General features: G+C 40.3%; 1 protein-coding gene across 1 annotated transcript in view; it reads left to right on the top strand.

Moving 5' to 3' along the window:
• LOC131251153 (uncharacterized) overlaps positions 1–16,790 on the top strand; it is a 78,907-nt gene extending 62,117 nt beyond the window's left edge. Inside the window, exons 8-9 of the mRNA XM_058251689.1 lie at positions 15,858–15,977; positions 16,398–16,790. Coding sequence (XP_058107672.1) covers positions 15,858–15,977; positions 16,398–16,583 — 306 coding nt within the window. The 3' untranslated portion in view covers positions 16,584–16,790. The remainder of the gene's footprint in view (positions 1–15,857; positions 15,978–16,397) is intronic.
• Positions 16,791–17,444: the final 654 nt, after the last annotated feature.

Here is a 17,444-nt window from a genome sequence, read left to right as displayed (position 1 = left end):
CTTACAACGACACACATGCTTTTAACCCCCCATTAAATGGAAACTTATTGTGTATTCATTCTTTTTGCAAATTTTTTGTTCCTAAATATGCAAATATGTGTATTTTAGCATCTCTTGAAGTCTTACTGAAAATTCTACCGTTGTTCCCATGTTTTCTCGCATTTATGGTTATCAGCGATATCGATATTGTTTCTGTATCCCTGAGGAGAAAAAAAGTGTACACTCAAAGAAGGTAACATCAATCGAGACATAGTGTTTTCATGAGGACGGCTTGTAGTACTTGTATCCTTGTGCAAGAGTATCCAAGAATGATATATTTAATAGCTTTGGGTTCAAATTTTTAAGAGAGTGATCCATTTGATATGCAAAACACACACAACTGAACACCTTAGGAGGAATGGAGAACATAGAAATGTTGGGACATAAGATGGAATAAAGGGTACGACTGTTCAGAACAGATCATGGCATACAATTGCTTAATTAACACGTTGTTAGGACAACATTACTCAGGAACATTTTGGGAACCTTCATGTTGAACAACAATGCTCATGCTACCTTAGTTTGTTATGATGTATGTCCCGCTCAAATCACTCTTATCTGATTAGCCTAACCATCAGATTAGTGCTTTCGAAATGGACGGTCCAGATTGTGTATACAAGAGTAAAGAGGTCTAAGCTTTGAGGTGAATTGTCCATCATGTGGGGTCCACCTTTGATTGTCCATCCCTTTTAAATCTCTTTTATCCGATAATCCTAACTATTCAATTAGTGGTTTGGTGAAATGGACAATATATATTGAGTATACTAGAGAGGTCTAAGCATTGTTGTGGACTGTCCAACATGTGGGGCCCACTTTGATTGCTTATTCGTCTGAAATCACTTTGATCGTATGAGTCTAACCACCGGATTAGTGGGATAGGAAATGTATAGTCCACATTGAGTATACTAAAGTGTGTCTATCCTATGGGCCCGCTGTTGATTGATCATCCTTTGATCAGATGACATAACCATTTGATTAGTGATTTGGGAAATGGATGGTCCACATTGAGATTGTAAAACCAAAGGAAGCAATTTACAAAGGAAAGTGTTTTCTCACAGGGTGGGATGCGGACATTATTTGGCCTTCTATTTGATTGCTTATTCCTTTGAAATCAGTTTGCTTGTATGAGCCTAGGTTAGTAAATTTATGGTCCATATTGAATATACTACTCAAATTGAAAGGGAAATTGTATAGGATGGCTATAACACCAGTCATGCTTTATGGGACAGAATGTTGGATAGTGAAGGAACAAAATGTTCATGGGATGATGTGGCTGAAATGTGGATGTTGGGATGGATGAGTGGCAAGACAAGGATAGAACAAAAAGTGAATGCATTCGAGGGAATTAGGAGTAGCACCAATATGTAATAAGATCAGGGAAAGTAGACTTTGATGATTTGGTCATGTGCAATGGACACCAAGAATCGGCCGGTTAGGAGTGAGTTTGATGTAGGGACATGTGATGGCCTAACCATAGATGCATGTATAATCAGGTTGAAGAGATTCAAATAATAAAATTAATTAACTAATAGTTATCATGCACGTTGATTAAGCAAATCTCAACACAGCTATGAAATCATTCCGTCAGGATCATGCCCCTTAGCATAAAATCACGTAAATAGTAAAAATGAAGGATTTGGGGATATGAGGATATCCTTGATCTAGCATAAACTAGTCCTACTCAAGCTTGTATACTGGTTCTGTTTCCCTACGCCATGATATTTTATCAATATGATAGTGTACATGTGTGTGTGGGATATGCTAACAATCAACACCTAGCATTCATCTAATTATGCATACGTATCAAGGTATTCCGTATCGGTAACGGTGGCTGTAACGGTCACCACCATTATTGATACGGGTATTGGCCATAATAGCTAATACGGGGGTGTAACAACCGTTACGACTCTCGTAACGGTTGAAAATTTTCTTTTGCCCGAAAAATTCTGAAAAAATATTTAGAAAATCAAGAATAATGTAAATATTTCAAATATGTATTCATTTTTTGTTTTGAACATATTTATGGTAGCGTAACAGTCCACTATTTGGTGAGAGTGTTGTATCGGGCTGTCTAGTGAATTGTTTAGTATGATTATGTCTCTAATGTTTACACATCACAATCAAGCATTAGAACTAGAAATCAGAAAAAGGCATAAATATTGCGTTTTCAATTTTTTGAGAAAAAGGCTGTTGGAGATTCTATTCGCTCAAATCACTTCAATTCACAGTTTTAATCTTAAAAGTTGTAGTAAGAGTGGGCAAAATTTGTTGTAAAATGATATAGGAGAGTTTTTGGAATGAGAAAAGTGAAAAAGAGGAGAAAAATGAATTTAAATAAAAAAAAAGTGATAGTTTTTCGACCGTTACAGGAGTGTTGTATCGGACTGTTTAGTGAATTGTTTAGTATGATTATTTCTCTAATGTTTACACGTCACAATCAAGCATTAGAACTAGAATTTTTTTTATTTTATTTTATTTTTTAAAAAGGCATAAATATTGCGTTTTCAATTTTTTGAAAAAAAGGCCCTCGGAGATTCTATTTGCTCAAATCACTTCAATTCACAGTTTTAATCTTAAAAGCTATAGTAAGAGTGGACGAAATTTGTTGTAAAATGATATAGGAGAGTTTTTGGAATGAGAAAAGTAAAAAAGAGGAGAAAATGAATTTAAATAGAAAAAAAAGTGATAGTTTTTCGACTGTTACGAGAGTAACGGTCGTTATGCCCTGTAACGGCCTTTACGACTACCATAACGGCTGATACGTTTTCAAAAAACTAATTGCCCTTTTTCACCCCCGTATTGCGTAACGGTCATGGCCGTTAGCTATATGTATCGGCCGTTACGGGCGTATTGTAACGGATACGGAACACCTTTATGTATAATTAAACATTCACCACAAGCATAATTAAGCAAATGCTTGAATAATAATCCCAAACACAAGCATGTATAGTAGTTCAGTTTCCCTACACCACTCTACGCACTTAATCCATGAGTGTACCGGATTTCATTATCAGATGTTTGAAATCAGGTTCACCTCTAACCTTTACAATCCTACACAAGTACTAACTCCCGCAAGAGACTTTGTGTTTTTTTATAGGCTCGCCATGAACCTCGGTCCTACTCAAGAACCTACTGATGTACACTCTCACTGGAGGCTTCTGAAAGAGACTTTGGTTGGTTTTCTATAGGATAACCAACAACCTCGGTCCTAATCCAAGGACTTACGTTTACTCCTGCCAGAAGCTCACACAGAGACTAACACGTAAGCACCCGTGTCTGGTGGCCTACACAAGGACTTTTGATTTAGGCCCTATACAAGAGCCAAGGTCCTACACAAGAACTTAGTATAGTTTGTTTTCGATTCAAACTCTTACACTTATACACAAGGAAGGAGTGTATACAGACTCTTACACAAGGCAACTTACTTGTCGAATTGAGCCCCTTTTATAATGCCTTCTTGGGTTGCTTGATCGATGCTCTCTCGTGCTTCAATCAGCTCTCCTTGCTCCTCCGATCATGATGCTGATGCTTTGCCAAGGCTTCAGCTCAAAAATCAAACACCTTATATGTGATGCTCTGATGCAGTGACCAATGTGATGGGAGGTTAGGTAGAATCTCCTACAACTAATGGGAAGCTACTATGCCTAGGGAATTTTACTTGATGGACACTCTAGAGGTTGATAGATATTTGGGTTTGTCAAGAGAAATGGTGTCTAGACTATGAAGAGGGCTTGAGATCATGGTCTTCTTGTGGAGGAGCTTGAAATGCTCATTAGAGTGAAAAATTAATAAGAAGAGAGTATGAATCTCATTGGGATAGAGCTTAGGAGGTTTGATAGAGCTTGGAATGCACCAGGGTCTCTAAAATGTCAAAATCCATCATTTCCATAAAGATTTGGTCTCATCGAGTGGATGTTTGGTCGCACCAAATTGACGTTCTGTCGAATTGAATTAGGCAAGAAAGCTGCTGGACAGATTTGGGCCCTTACGATTGCACCAAAGTGGTTTTCGGTCACAACAAACATGGTATTCAGTGGGACTAAAGGTGACACTCGATTGTAGCTGAATTACCCTGAATTCTGCTTAGCTCACTGTCCTATTTTAGCCGTTTTTGGTTGGAACGAAGGTGGGTTCGGTGGGATCGAAGGTTGCTGAAATTGTGCACTTTTCTCAGCAACATGGGAGCTCTAAAGCCAATCTAAGGATGGCCAATTTAGTCTCATGTGGCTTAAGGGATGATCAATAAAGGTTTTACCTATTGGGTTTAAGATTATCTAGAGGTTTAGGTTGTTTTGGGTCAAGGGTTAGGATCACCAATGCACCATGTTTACCTGTTCTTTGCTTCTTGATACTCTACCTTCACTTGTGTCTTCGTTCTTCAGCTTCCAAGGGCTCAACTGAGTACATGACACAAGGACTTACGTGATTGAGAAATAGGGTGCATAGAACAATGCACTAACAAAAGGAAGCTTGCTTCTTGGCAATACCGGTATCTATTCAATGAGGGGCTGTCTCACCTTGATCAAAATAGCTTTTTCTAATATGTTGGTTCATTTTATGTCCCCATTTAAATGTCCCAAGGAGGTGTTGGATAGGATGGAAAAGATGAGGATGGATTTTTTTTTTTTTTCTAGAATGGCGCGTCTCCTTGGAAAATGGATCTGGTGATACGTGTCTGAGGAGACAAGATTATGGAGAGAAATTGTTGCTTCAAAATACAGAGTTCAGGTGGCTGGCTGGTTGGTGAAGAGATCTTCGCTCTATAGGGCTTCTTATGTATGGAAAGCGATCGGGATGACCGAGCATCTTGTGTTTAGGAGGATTACGTTCTCTTTGGAAGATGGGCATCGCATTCGTTTCTAAGTTGATAGATGGTGTGGAGATTGAGCTCTTTAAGATCTGTTTCCAAGAATGGAAAGACTAGCTCATGACGATTTGTTTTGGTTGTGAACTCTTTTTCTACACTTGGTGGGTCACTGGTTTGGAATCCCCCTCGTAGGAGGAATATGTTGAATGAGGAGTTCGATGACTTTGTTGATTTGTTGGCCCATCGGGAGAAGGTTTTCCCTCCCCTTTTGACTCAAATTCTTTGGTTTGGTTGGGGCACCCTTCTGGTAAATTCTTGGTGCGTTCCTTAGTGAAGTCTATTCGTGAGGATAGCCCATCTTTGATGGCTTCTCAACCATTTCATTACTGGTTTTCCAAGGGTCGCAGTTTTTGTTTGGTTGGTGGGTTACGAGAGGATTCTCACCTTAGACAATCTTCAAAGGAGAGTGCTGATATTACCAAATATGTGTATGATGTGTGAGGAGAATACATAATCAATTGACCATTTGTTTTTGCATTGTTCCTTTGCTTCTAAAGTGTGGGTCCATTTTATTCGGTTGCTTCATATAGATTAGGTTATGCCGAAGTCGGTGGAAGAGTTCATGTTAGGTGGATCAAAGGGCTGGTTTCGGGTTGGGCAGTTTATGTTAAGGGTGGTGTGTCTGGTGATCTTTTCACAATTGTTTCACGCTTTCTTTGTTGCATTCTTTTCCCGCTTTGCGGGTTGTTAATAGAATTTTTGTTATCTTTCAAAAGATAAGAAAAAAAAAAATAATAATAATAAAAAATAAATAAAAAATCTTCGCATTGTCAGCAGAAGGAAATGAGAGGTAACAGGTTGCCATGTCTAGGAGTTATGATTTTGGCTCTCCTTGGAAAATGGATCTGGTGATACGTGTCTGAGGAGACAAGATTATGGAGAGAAATTGTTGCTTCAAAATACAGGGTTCAGGTGGTTGGCTGGTTGGTGAAGAGATCTTCGCTCTATAGGGCTTCTCATGTATGGAAAGCGATAGCGATGACAGAGCATCTTGTGTTTAGGAGGATTACGTTCTCTTTGGAAGATGGGCATCACATTCATTTCTAGGTTGATAGATGGTGTGGAGATCGAGCTCTTTAAGATCTGTTTCCAAGAATGGAAAGACTAGCTCATGACGATTTGTTTTGGTTGTGAACTCTTTTTCTACACTTGGTGGGTCATTGGTTTGGAATCCCCCTCGTAGGAGGAATATGTTGAATGAGGAGTTCGATGACTTTGTTGATTTGTTGGCCCATCTGGAGAAGGTTTTCCCTCCCCTTTGGACTCAAATTCTTTGGTTTGGTTGGGGCACCCTTCTGGTAAATTCTTGGTGTGTTCCTTAGTGAAGTCTATTCGTGAGGAGAGTCCATCTTCGATGGCTCCTCAACCATTTCATTACTGGTTTTCCAAGGGTCGCGGTTTTTGTTTGGTTGGTGGGGTACAAGAGGATTCTCACCTTAGACAATCTTCGTATGATGTGTGAGGAGAATACATAATTAATTGGCCATTTGTTTTTGCATTGTTCCTTTGTGTCTAAAGTGTGGGTCCATTTTATTCGGTTGCTTCATATAGATTAGATTATGCCAAAGTTGGTGGAAGAGTTCATGTTAGATGGATCAAAGGGCTGGTTTCGGGCTGGGCAGTTTATGTTAAGGGTGGTGTGTCTAGTGCTCTTTCCACAATTGTTTCACGCTTTCTTCATTGCATTCTTTTCCCGCTTTGCGGGTTGTTAATAGAATTTTTGTTATCTTTCAAAAGATAAGAAAAAAAATAAAATAATAATAATAAATAAAAAATCTTTGCATTGTCAGCAGAAGGAAATGAGAGGTAACAGGGTTGCCATGTCTAGGAGCTATGATTTTGGCTCTCCTTGGAAAATGGATCTGGCGATATGTGTCTGAGGAGACAAGATTATGGAGAGAAATTGTTGCTTCAAAATACAGGGTTCAGGTGGCTGGCTGGTTGGTGAAGAGATCTTCGCTCTATAGGGCTTCTCATGTATGGAAAGCGATAGCGATGATAGAGCATCTTGTGTGTAGGAGGATTACGTTCTCTTTGGAAGATGGGCATCCCATTCGTTTCTAGGTTGATAGATGGTGTGGAGATTGAGCTCTTTAAGATCTGTTTCCAAGAATGGAAAGACTAGCTCATGACGATTTGTTTTGGTTGTGAACTCTTTTTCTACACTTGGTGGGTCACTGGTTTGGAATCCCCCTCGTAGGAGGAATATGTTGAATGAGGAGTTCAATGACTTTGTTGATTTGTTGGCCCATCTGGAGAAGGTTTTCCCTCCCCTTTGGACTCAAATTCTTTGGTTTGGTTGGGGCACCCTTCTGGTAAATTCTTGGTGCGTTCCTTAGTGAAGTCTATTCGTGAGGAGAGTCCATCTTCGATGGCTCCTCAACCATTTCATTACTGGTTTTCCAAGGGTCGCGGTTTTTGTTTGGTTGGTGGGGTACAAGAGGATTCTCACCTTAGACAATCTTCAAAGGAGAGTGCTGATATTACCAAATTTGTGTATGATGTGTGAGGAGAATACATAATCAATGGACCATTTGTTTTTGCATTGTTCCTTTGCTTCTAAAGTGTGGGTCCATTTTATTCGGTTGCTTCATATAGATTAGGTTATGCCGAAGTCGGTGGAAGAGATCATGTTAGGTGGATCAAAGGGCTGGTTTCGGGCTAGGCGGTTTATGTTAAGGGTGGTGTGTCTGGTGATCTTTTCACAATTGTTTCATGCTTTCTTCGTTGCATTCTTTTCCCGCTTTGCGGGTTGTTAATAGAATTTTTGTTATCTTTCAAAAGATAAGGAAAAAATAATAATAATAATAAAAAATAAATAAAAAATCTTCGCATTGTCAGCAGAAGGAAATGAGAGGTAACAGGGTTGCCATGTGTAGGAGGTATGATTTTGGCTCTCCTTGGAAAATGGATCTGGCGATACGTGTCTGAGGAGACAAGATTATAGAGAGAAATTGTTGCTTCAAAATATAGGGTTCAGGTGGCTGGCTGGTTGGTGAAGAGATCTTCGCTCTATAGGGCTTCTCATGTATGGAAAGCGATAGCGATGACGGAGCATCTTGTGTTTAGGAGGATTACGTTCTCTTTGGAAGATGGGCATCGCATTCGTTTCTAGGTTGATAGATGGTGTGGAGATCGAGCTCTTTAAGATCTGTTTCCAAGAATGGAAAGACTAGCTCATGACGATTTGTTTTGGTTGTGAACTCTTTTTCTACACTTGGTGGGTCACTGGTTTGGAATCCCCCTCGTAGGAGGAATATGTTGAATGAGGAGTTCGATGACTTTGTTGATTTGTTGGCCCATCTGGAGAAGGTTTTCCCTCCCCTTTTGACTCAAATTCATTGGTTTGGTTGGGGCACCCTTTTGGTAAATTCTTGGTGCGTTCCTTAGTGAAGTCTATTTGTGAGGAGAGTCCATCTTCGATGGCTCCTCAACCATTTCATTACTGGTTTTCCAAGGGTCGGGGTTTTTGTTTGGTTGGTGGGGTACAAGAGGATTCTCACCTTAGACAATCTTCAAAGGAGAGTGATGATATTACCAAATATATGTATGATGTGTGAGGAGAATACATAATCAATTGACCATTTGTTTTTGCATTGTTCCTTTGCTTCTAAAGTGTGGGTCCATCTTATTCGGTTGCTTCATATAGATTAGGTTATGCCAAAGTCGGTGGAAGAGTTCATGTTAGGTGGATCAAAGGGCTGGTTTCGGGCTGGGCAGTTTATGTTAAGGGTGGTGTGTTTGGTGATCTTTTCACAATTGTTTCATGCTTTCTTCGTTGCATTCTTTTCCCACTTTGTGGGTTGTTAATAGAATTTTTGTTATCTTTCAAAAGATAAGAAAAATATTAATAATAATAAAAAATAAATAAATAATCTTTGCATTGTCAGCAGAAGGAAATGAGAGGAAACAGGGCTGCCATGTCGGGGATGAAATGGCTAGCATTTTCCATCAAAGAAAAATCTTTTTAACCCTCTACTCAGCACCTCTTCAGCCTAAATAAACAGTTTGGGAGATGAAGGGTCCCCGTCTTAGACCCAAAGAAACCCAATGGATGGCTACTAGGGCTATTGAAAAACAACAATTATTCAAACATTTCTCCACTAAGGCAATCCAAACATTAGAGAAGCCAAATATAAGAACTTCAAAAAAGGAAAGGCCATTCCAATCGGTTATAAGATTTTGTTGTACCTATTTATAAAAAAAATGTGGGCTCTCTCATATGCATCATGCACCTCATATGTATGTGTCATTGGCTTCGTTGTGTAGATCGGCTGCCTTATACGTGTCTATTGGTTGTCAAACCTGGTAGTTATAATTGCTTCTCTTGGTTTCATCCCACTGATGAGTTGTAGGTCCATCACATTGACAAATGTGTAGTTCAGTGACGTGCAAGAACTCTATATGTGTGGGGCCAATTGTTCGGTGATCCAAGCCAAAATCAATGGCGGTTGCTAAAGAATTCTTACTAGATTGGGAGATCCCAACCTTTTGTTAGGGTGGCCCACAAATTTGTAGGTTATTATGGCCTTCTACTTGGAAAAAATTAGAAAATACTAAGAGAAATTGCAGAATTTTTTGTTGTATTGCTTCCTCACACTACAAAATGAATCACACATACATATTTATAGAATTTCAGGTACATTCTTCTCAAATTTTCAATATTTAAGATATACTAATCCGTAAGCAACCTTTTAACTTTCCTAAGCAACAAATAAAAGCTTCTTAATGTGTGTATAAAAAACTAAGAGATTATGCACCATTTTCAACTCTGTCATAAATTTCTAAGCATGAATACATGCATGCTTAAGACCCTTAGCATTTTCTCATGTATGTATTCAAACACATACATGCATTGCATAAAAGGGCATTAATTTAACAAAATAGATTGTTAGCAGCAAAAAGGTGCAGCAATGATTCTTGTTAAACAGAGAAATGACAAATAATGAAGGGTTCATATCTAGGAATCTAGGATTTTTCGTCAGTGTTTCAAATAGCGCTCGTAGCGTAGCTAAATAGCGTAAATCCCCTGTAGCGTGTAGCGTTAGTAGCGTACGCTATAATGTTTTTTATTTTTATTTTTTATTTGTTGAAGTTTTGTTTGTCAAAAATTGTGTAAAACTCACATTATAAAAGACTTAAAATCTAAAGTTAAAACTAAACATTTCGTTGTTTACTTTTCTTAAAATGGTGGTGATCCTTTAAAGTTGGTGTGAAATTCACAGGTTAAAAAACCTTTGAAACTAAACTTTTTTAAAAAGGGGTTTTTGAAAACCCTTCTTTGTATAGATGACATCTGTATTGTACTTCATACTCTTAATGATGGGGACATCTCGCGCACACACACGCCCTCCCTACGCACGTACGCAAGGAGGAGGGCTCCACCATCGATCTGGATCGATGATGACATCCATGGAGGGCCTCCTAGTTAGAGGACAGTGTTTTGGTTCCTTGGAGTGGACCCGATCATCATGTAGATCCCACCATTGGATCTCATGATCGTGGCCCACTACCCTAGATGATCTAGTACTTTGAGTTTTGCTTATTATTGTTATTAGGAATATTATGGACGGTTTAGATTGCTTTGATTAGTTGTTATTTTTGTTACTTCGTCTTTAAGTAATAGGGCGTGCACATGGCGCGGCTTTTGGTATATAGGTTTTTCTTATAAATAGGCAAACCCTTGGAAGGTTTTTGGCATTGAATATTATGAATAAAATTTTGCGTTTTCTTGCTTCTCTAATTCTCTGAATTATGGAAATCCAATTGGGTGCGAAACCCTCACTTCTTCGAAGGGCTAACTATCGTAGTGCGAAGCCACACCCATCTCAAATCGCCCCATCTCCTATCATCCGTAATTATCATCTCTCATAGCCATCCACTCTTCAAATCCACCTTTATTTTGCAGCCAATCCTTCTCTGGCAGATTTCCAGAATCAGGCCTTGCAGGAGGGTTGAAACTTTGGCGGAGCACCATGCTCAAACCAGCCATTCGTTCAATCTGAAAATTAGTGTGTGGGGGCCCACCCCTGGTCGACCAACCCCTTGCTGACCCCTTTTGGGTTCGTGAGCCCCACACACGTGCAGACCACAATCCACGCACGTGCGTCAGGCCCACTTGTTGTTCACACGCGTGGACTGATCCCAGGTTTTCTCTTTCCTCTCTTTCACTCCTCTCTCATTATATTTCCCTAGCCCTAACCCTATATTATCCTAAATCCAAATTTCTATTCCCCTTTTTCAACCTTAGGGTTTCCCCAATTTAAACATGTGAATCCCTTTGATTGGGGAAATAATCTTTTGCATGTGTGGATGAATCTACTCTCTTTTAATCATTGTTTGGTCTATAATTTTAATTGATTCAGGCATGTGTAGGCTTGGACCCTTGTAGGTTCTCCTTGATTGAATGCTTGAATTTATGTGGTATGTGGAAGTTTTGTGAATGTTTTTAAATTAGTATGATCTAAAGTCTGAAATCTTACATATCATGTTTAATTTCCATGTCCTGCATCAAATTTGGTATCAGAGCGTAGGTTTCTTATAGGGGATTGTATTGCATGTTTAAGGTTTAGTCTACTCACGTTTAATTTGCATTAACTCTCATCATATAGGGCTGTTTGGGACCTATCATTCACATTAGGGGCTGCTGAATTTTCTGCTGTCAGAAAATTCCCAAATTTCTTGGCTGAATTTTCTGTTGACAGACTCTTTGGGCAGTTAGGTTACTGGAATTTTAGTAGCATTGTGTAGCTTCCCTCATATAGAGTCCAATAAGATCATTTAGTCCCATTTAGGTACATAGTTGTGTTAGGGGGTCTTTGAGTTGAGTAAGTCGTTGTATGCCCACACGTATTGGTCGTGGTTTTGGCTTGCACCCTACACTAAACATGGAGCAATTGCAAGAATAATGAACAGTATAACCCAACAGTTTGAGTCTTTGGGTAGGTGCTTGGAACAATGTATGAAGTAACGCTTTGAATAACTTAATGTGCGCGTTACTCAATTAAAGACCTGCTTGAGATTGGGCAATCTCAAGCAGGAGGTCAGGAGGATAGATCAAGGAATGGAGGTGGCCAAGGAATTGGTCATGGGTGAGTACCCGTGCACCCACACCACGAGGGGCATCACGATCATTATGACCCAGATGCGCAACTCCTCAAGGGAGTTAGTGTAGAAGCCCCTATGTTTGATGACCACTTGGACCCTAAGGCTTTTTTAGATTGGTTGGTGGATATGGATCACTATTTTGAGTGGTATGACATGTCGGATGCTCATCGAGTCCGATTCGCCAAGATGAAGCTTGTGGGCCAAGCAAAGAGATTTTGGGCTACTGTAGAGCGAAAGAAAGAAAGGTTGAGGGAGGACCCAATAGTCCATTGGAGAGAAATGAAAGAAACTCTTAAGGAAAAGTACCTCCCTTTCTCTTATTACTTGAGGTTGGTTGAGGAATGGCAATCTCTTCGACAAGGTTCCATGGATGTTGTTGAATACATTGAGAAGTTCGAAGATTACTTGACCTGATGTGAAGTTGATGAGGATTCCGTACTCACTCTTGCTCGATTTAAGACGGGCCTTCGTTCTGACATTAGGAGAGAATTGCTCGCCAAGGACATGTACACTCTTGAACAGATGTATCAAGTAGTGTTGGAGATCGAGCAATACCTCAAAGCATCAGTGGGAAGGCGGTTTGAGCCTCGTGATTCTGGCGCTAAGGCCAACCCTTCTGGTGATAAACTTTGCACTGGATATCAGTACAAGTCTTCCAGTAGTTCTCAGTCTAGGCCCAAGGATGACAAGGGTAAAGAAGTTGTAGGATCTAGCTTACGCAGAAGCGATGCGAATATGTGTTTTAGATGTCAGGGGTTTGGTCACTTTGCCTACCGGTGTGGCGCGAAAGAGGGCACCAAGGTGTTCCTTATTGAGGGGCAAGTGGAATTAGTGCCCCCAGACAGTGACGGTGAGGAGGAAGAATATGAGCCAGTAGAAACCCCTACTGATGAAGAAGAGGGAGTGCAAGAGTCCGCGACCCTTGCAGTTGTGCGTTGCACCTTTGCACATGCATAGAATACTGACGATTGGCGCCGCAACATGATCTCTGATACTTACACAAAATGTGGTGAAAAGAGTTGCAAGATGATCGTGGAGAGCGATAGTTGTGCCAACGTGGCATCAACTGACACTGTGAGCCGTTTGGGTTTAAGCTTGAAGCCTATCCTCAACCGTATAGAGTGTCGTGGGTTGATGAAACTTCCATTCCAGTCACGCACTGTTGTCTTGTTCCTATTCAGTTTGGATCATATAAACACACATTTTTGTGTGATATTGTTTATATTCAATTTGGGACATATAAACCTAGGAAGCCTATTGATTTTGTCCCAATGTCCCTGTCCTGGAGGCCATCAGAGTCTGCAGAGTCCTTTGCACATCACATTCATTCATTGCATCAAGAAATTAGGCAAAAGATCAATACTAGTAATGAACATTATAAAACTTCTGCAGACCAACATAAACGATTTAAGAAATTCAATGTAGGGGACTCTGTGATGGTCCGCATCAGGCCAGAGCGGTAGCCTCAGGGAACCGTTCATAAATTACACGTGCGTAGCGCTGGACCATTTAAAATTATAAAACGAAACGGTCTTAATGCATATGTGGTAGATCTTCCACCTTCCATGGGAACTAGTTCCACATTTAATGTGGAGGATCTAGTTGCATTTTAGGGGACTTATGATACATTGTCCAACCTCTCACCTAACCATCTTGATTCCCCAGACCTTTTTCCTTGATCCATGGCCTCTTCCCGACCATTCTTCTCAGCCTCTACCTCCCATACCTACCCTTCCCATACCCAGAGAGGAGATAGAAGATATCTTGGACCATCAAGTGGAATCGATGTCGGACGGCAGGTTTCAAAAGTATCTGGTTAAATGGAAGTCACGCCCAGCTTTAGATAGTACGTGGCTCACTGGGAAAGAGCTTCAATGAGTTAATCCTGACATTTTGGAGCGGTTCAAAAGTTTTGTTTCGTCAGTGGCGAAATTTTCGCAGACAGGGAGAGTTGATGGGGACATCTCGCGCACACGCACGCCCTCCCGATGCACGTACGCAAGGAGGAGGGCCTCTCCATCGATCTGGATCGATGATGACATCCATGGAGGGCCTCCTAGTTAGAAGAATGTGTTTTGGTTCCTTGGAGTGAACCCGATCATCATGTGGATCCTACCATTGGATCTTATGATCGTGGCCTACTACCCTAGATGATCTAGTACTTTGAGTTTTGCTTATTATTGTTATTGGGAATATCATGGACGGTTTAGATTGCTTTGATTAATTGTTATTTTTATTACTTCGTCTTTAAGTAATAGGGTGCGCACATGGCGCGGCTTTTGAGGTATAGGTTTTTCTTATAAATAAGCAACCCCTTGTAGGGTTTTTGGCATTGAATATTATGAATAAAATTCTGCGTTTTCTTGCTTCTCTAATTTTCTGAGTTGTGGAAATCCAATTGGCTGCGATACCCTCCCTTCTTCGAAGGGCTAACTACGGTGGTGCGAAGCCACACGCATCTCAAATCACCCCCATCTCCTACCATCCATAATCATCATCTCTCACAGCCATCCACTCTACAAATCCATTTTTATTTTGCAGTAATCCTTCTCTATGACAGATTTCCAGAATCACGCCCTACAGGAGGGCTGAAACTTCGACGGAGCACCATGCTCAAACCAGTCATTCATTCGATCTGAAAATTAGTGTGTGGGTGGCCTACCCCTGGCCGACCAACCCCTTGCTGACCCCTTTTGGGTTCGTGGGCCCCACACACGTGTGGGCCACAATCCACGCACGTGCGTCAGGCTCGGTTGCTGTCCACACACGTGGACTGATCTCAGGTTCTTTCTTTCCTCTATTTCACTCCTCTCTCACTATATTTCCCTAACTCTAATCCTAAATTATCCTAAATCCCAATTTCTATTCCCCTTTTTCAACCTTAGGGTTTCTCGAATTGAAACATGTGAATCCCTTTGATTGGGGAAATAATCATTTGCATGTGTGGATGAATCTATTCTCTTTTGATAATTGTTTGGTTTATAATTTTAATTGATTCAGCCCTAGTATGTGTAGGCTTGGACCCTTGTAGATTCCCCTTGATTGAATGCTTGACTTTTTGTGGGATGTGGAAGTTTTGTGAATGTTTCTAAATTAGTATGATCTAAAGTTTGAAATCTTACATATCATGTTTAATTTTCATATCCTGCATCACTTAACCTGTGGATTTTTTATTTTTTTTTCATACTTGTGAGTTGTGACTTGTGGTTACCAATTACATATTTTTAATTAAAGTGGTTTGCTTAGAAAGTTGTTGATGTGATAATTATTGGACTTGGTTTAAGACCGTATATCTATGGATTGGCTTTTGATAAATGATAATTAATAGCTTGCTTGAACATATGTATACTTGAAAAAATGAATTATCTTTTAGGCATATATATATATATATATATATATATATATATAGTTTTCTTACCACTTATTGTATTTTTAAATAAAAAAATAGATGTATCGTGTAGCTTACTCTACACGGTACGCTATTTATGCTACATGCTACAAAGGTCTAAACACTGCGCAACACGCTACCGCTATTTAAAACACCGTTTTTAGTAAATACTGGCCACATTGTGTCTCGTCAGATTTATGGTTTGGATCATCACCATGTAGTCCTCACATGTATGGAATTTTGCATGTTGGCAAACCCTATATGGTTGCAGATGACCTCATAGCCTCTCCCATAGTGCAATCAACAGAAGCTCCACATAGATGTTGCATGTGATGCACTAAAGGGGCTTCATTCAATGCACCAAGGGAGGAAATGGCGCGCCCGACGCCTCTTTTGTTTGACAGTATCAGGACCTTCGAATGATGTTGCGTGATTTCAAGTGCTGAAATGTTGCAGATGGTTGATGCTTGGGGAGGGTGGAGTTTGTTCCAAGTTTTGCTTCAAACACTGAAGAAAATAGCTTCAAAGCATGGATCCTCTATCCCAACTGTGGCTGTGAAATACATACTAGATCAGGTCTGTTGATCTTGCCTGCTAATTCAAAGGCTCCGGTGCTATCATGATATTCTAGTAGTAAGTACCTTATCTCTGCACATGTGGCACACATGTAAGAGATGCAGATTGTTCATTATCCAGGTGAATGGGCTGTACCTGAAATCACAGCTGTCAGGTGATCCTGGTCAATGTTGGAGAACTTTTGAATATTGCAAATAGACATTGAAAATGGTCTACGGACAGTAAATGGACAAAAATCCCCCAACGCAAGTATGCAACCAGGATCACCAGAAGCAAATTTTCAGGGTAGGGTTCATCCATAATACATACCAAAAATTGAATGATCTGGACCTGTAGATGCGCCGATTGTGAACTCAAATTAGCTCTTTCAATGGTGCAGCTGACATACTGCTAGTTTTTGTTACTGATTTGTGACTGCAGCCGGCAGTGGCGGGTTCCATGATAGGCGTGAGACTCGGTCTCTCTGAGCATATCCGGGACTCCAGTGCTGTGTTTTCACTTGTTCTGGATGATGATGATATAAACAGCATCAGAGAAGTGTCAAAGAGGGGGAAAGATCTACTCAGAGTAATTGGTGACTGTGGTGATGAATATAGGCGTGCATAATTATCATATTGACCACGTACCAAGGTGATGAATTCCCTTCCGCGATCATGTAAAAGCTGCTTATTTATCTGGAGGACTTTGCGGGAGGTTTGTGTTGATATGGAATTGTATACATCTGGAAATCACTCAAAAATTCGATGTAACCTTACCTGAAACTACATTCAAATAATCATAAGATATATGTAAGTTCTGGCGTTGTTTCCATGATATGCTTTTCTCCTTGTAACTTTATTCATGGCATGCATGTATGATATCCAGGCCATTGTTCTGCTGGGTCCTATTGCAGATGGGGCGTCCCCCAAAACTCAGATAGGTTAGATGATGTTAGCTCCTATTGGAATACTTTTGCAGGCTATAAATGGACGGTTAGAAAAGAATCCGACAGTACATAACTGGTAAAGGTCCTCAAATCAGTGGTGATGATCATTTAACCCTTTCAGCCTCCAAATTGAAAGTCTATTCCACTGAGATGTCGGCCCGAAGTGCATGAACTAGGAGCCTTAGGGCCAGTTTGTATGAGAGAATTCATTGAAAGTCTATTCCACTGAGATGTCGGCCCTAAGTGCATGAACTAGGAGCCTTAGGGCCAGTTTGTATGAGAGAATTCATTGAAAGTCTATTCCACTGAGATGTCGGCCCAAAGTGCATGAACTAGGAGCCTTAGGGCCAGTTTGTATGAGAGAATTCTATAGTATGCAATGATTATATGATACTTTTTCACCAATTCTACCGTGTTAGAAATGCAGAGTGGTTTGGATAGATGAATTCTACTAGGCTAATCCACTGTTAGGATCCTCTCGTGCGAGAAGCAGGTGGTGAGGCCATTCTAGTGAATCCGGGATTTTCGCATACTATCCAACC

Source organism: Magnolia sinica, chromosome 1, assembly GCF_029962835.1.
Source record: "Magnolia sinica isolate HGM2019 chromosome 1, MsV1, whole genome shotgun sequence".
NCBI classification, from domain to species: domain Eukaryota; kingdom Viridiplantae; phylum Streptophyta; class Magnoliopsida; order Magnoliales; family Magnoliaceae; genus Magnolia; species Magnolia sinica.
This window is presented reverse-complemented; position numbering and strand designations above follow the sequence as displayed.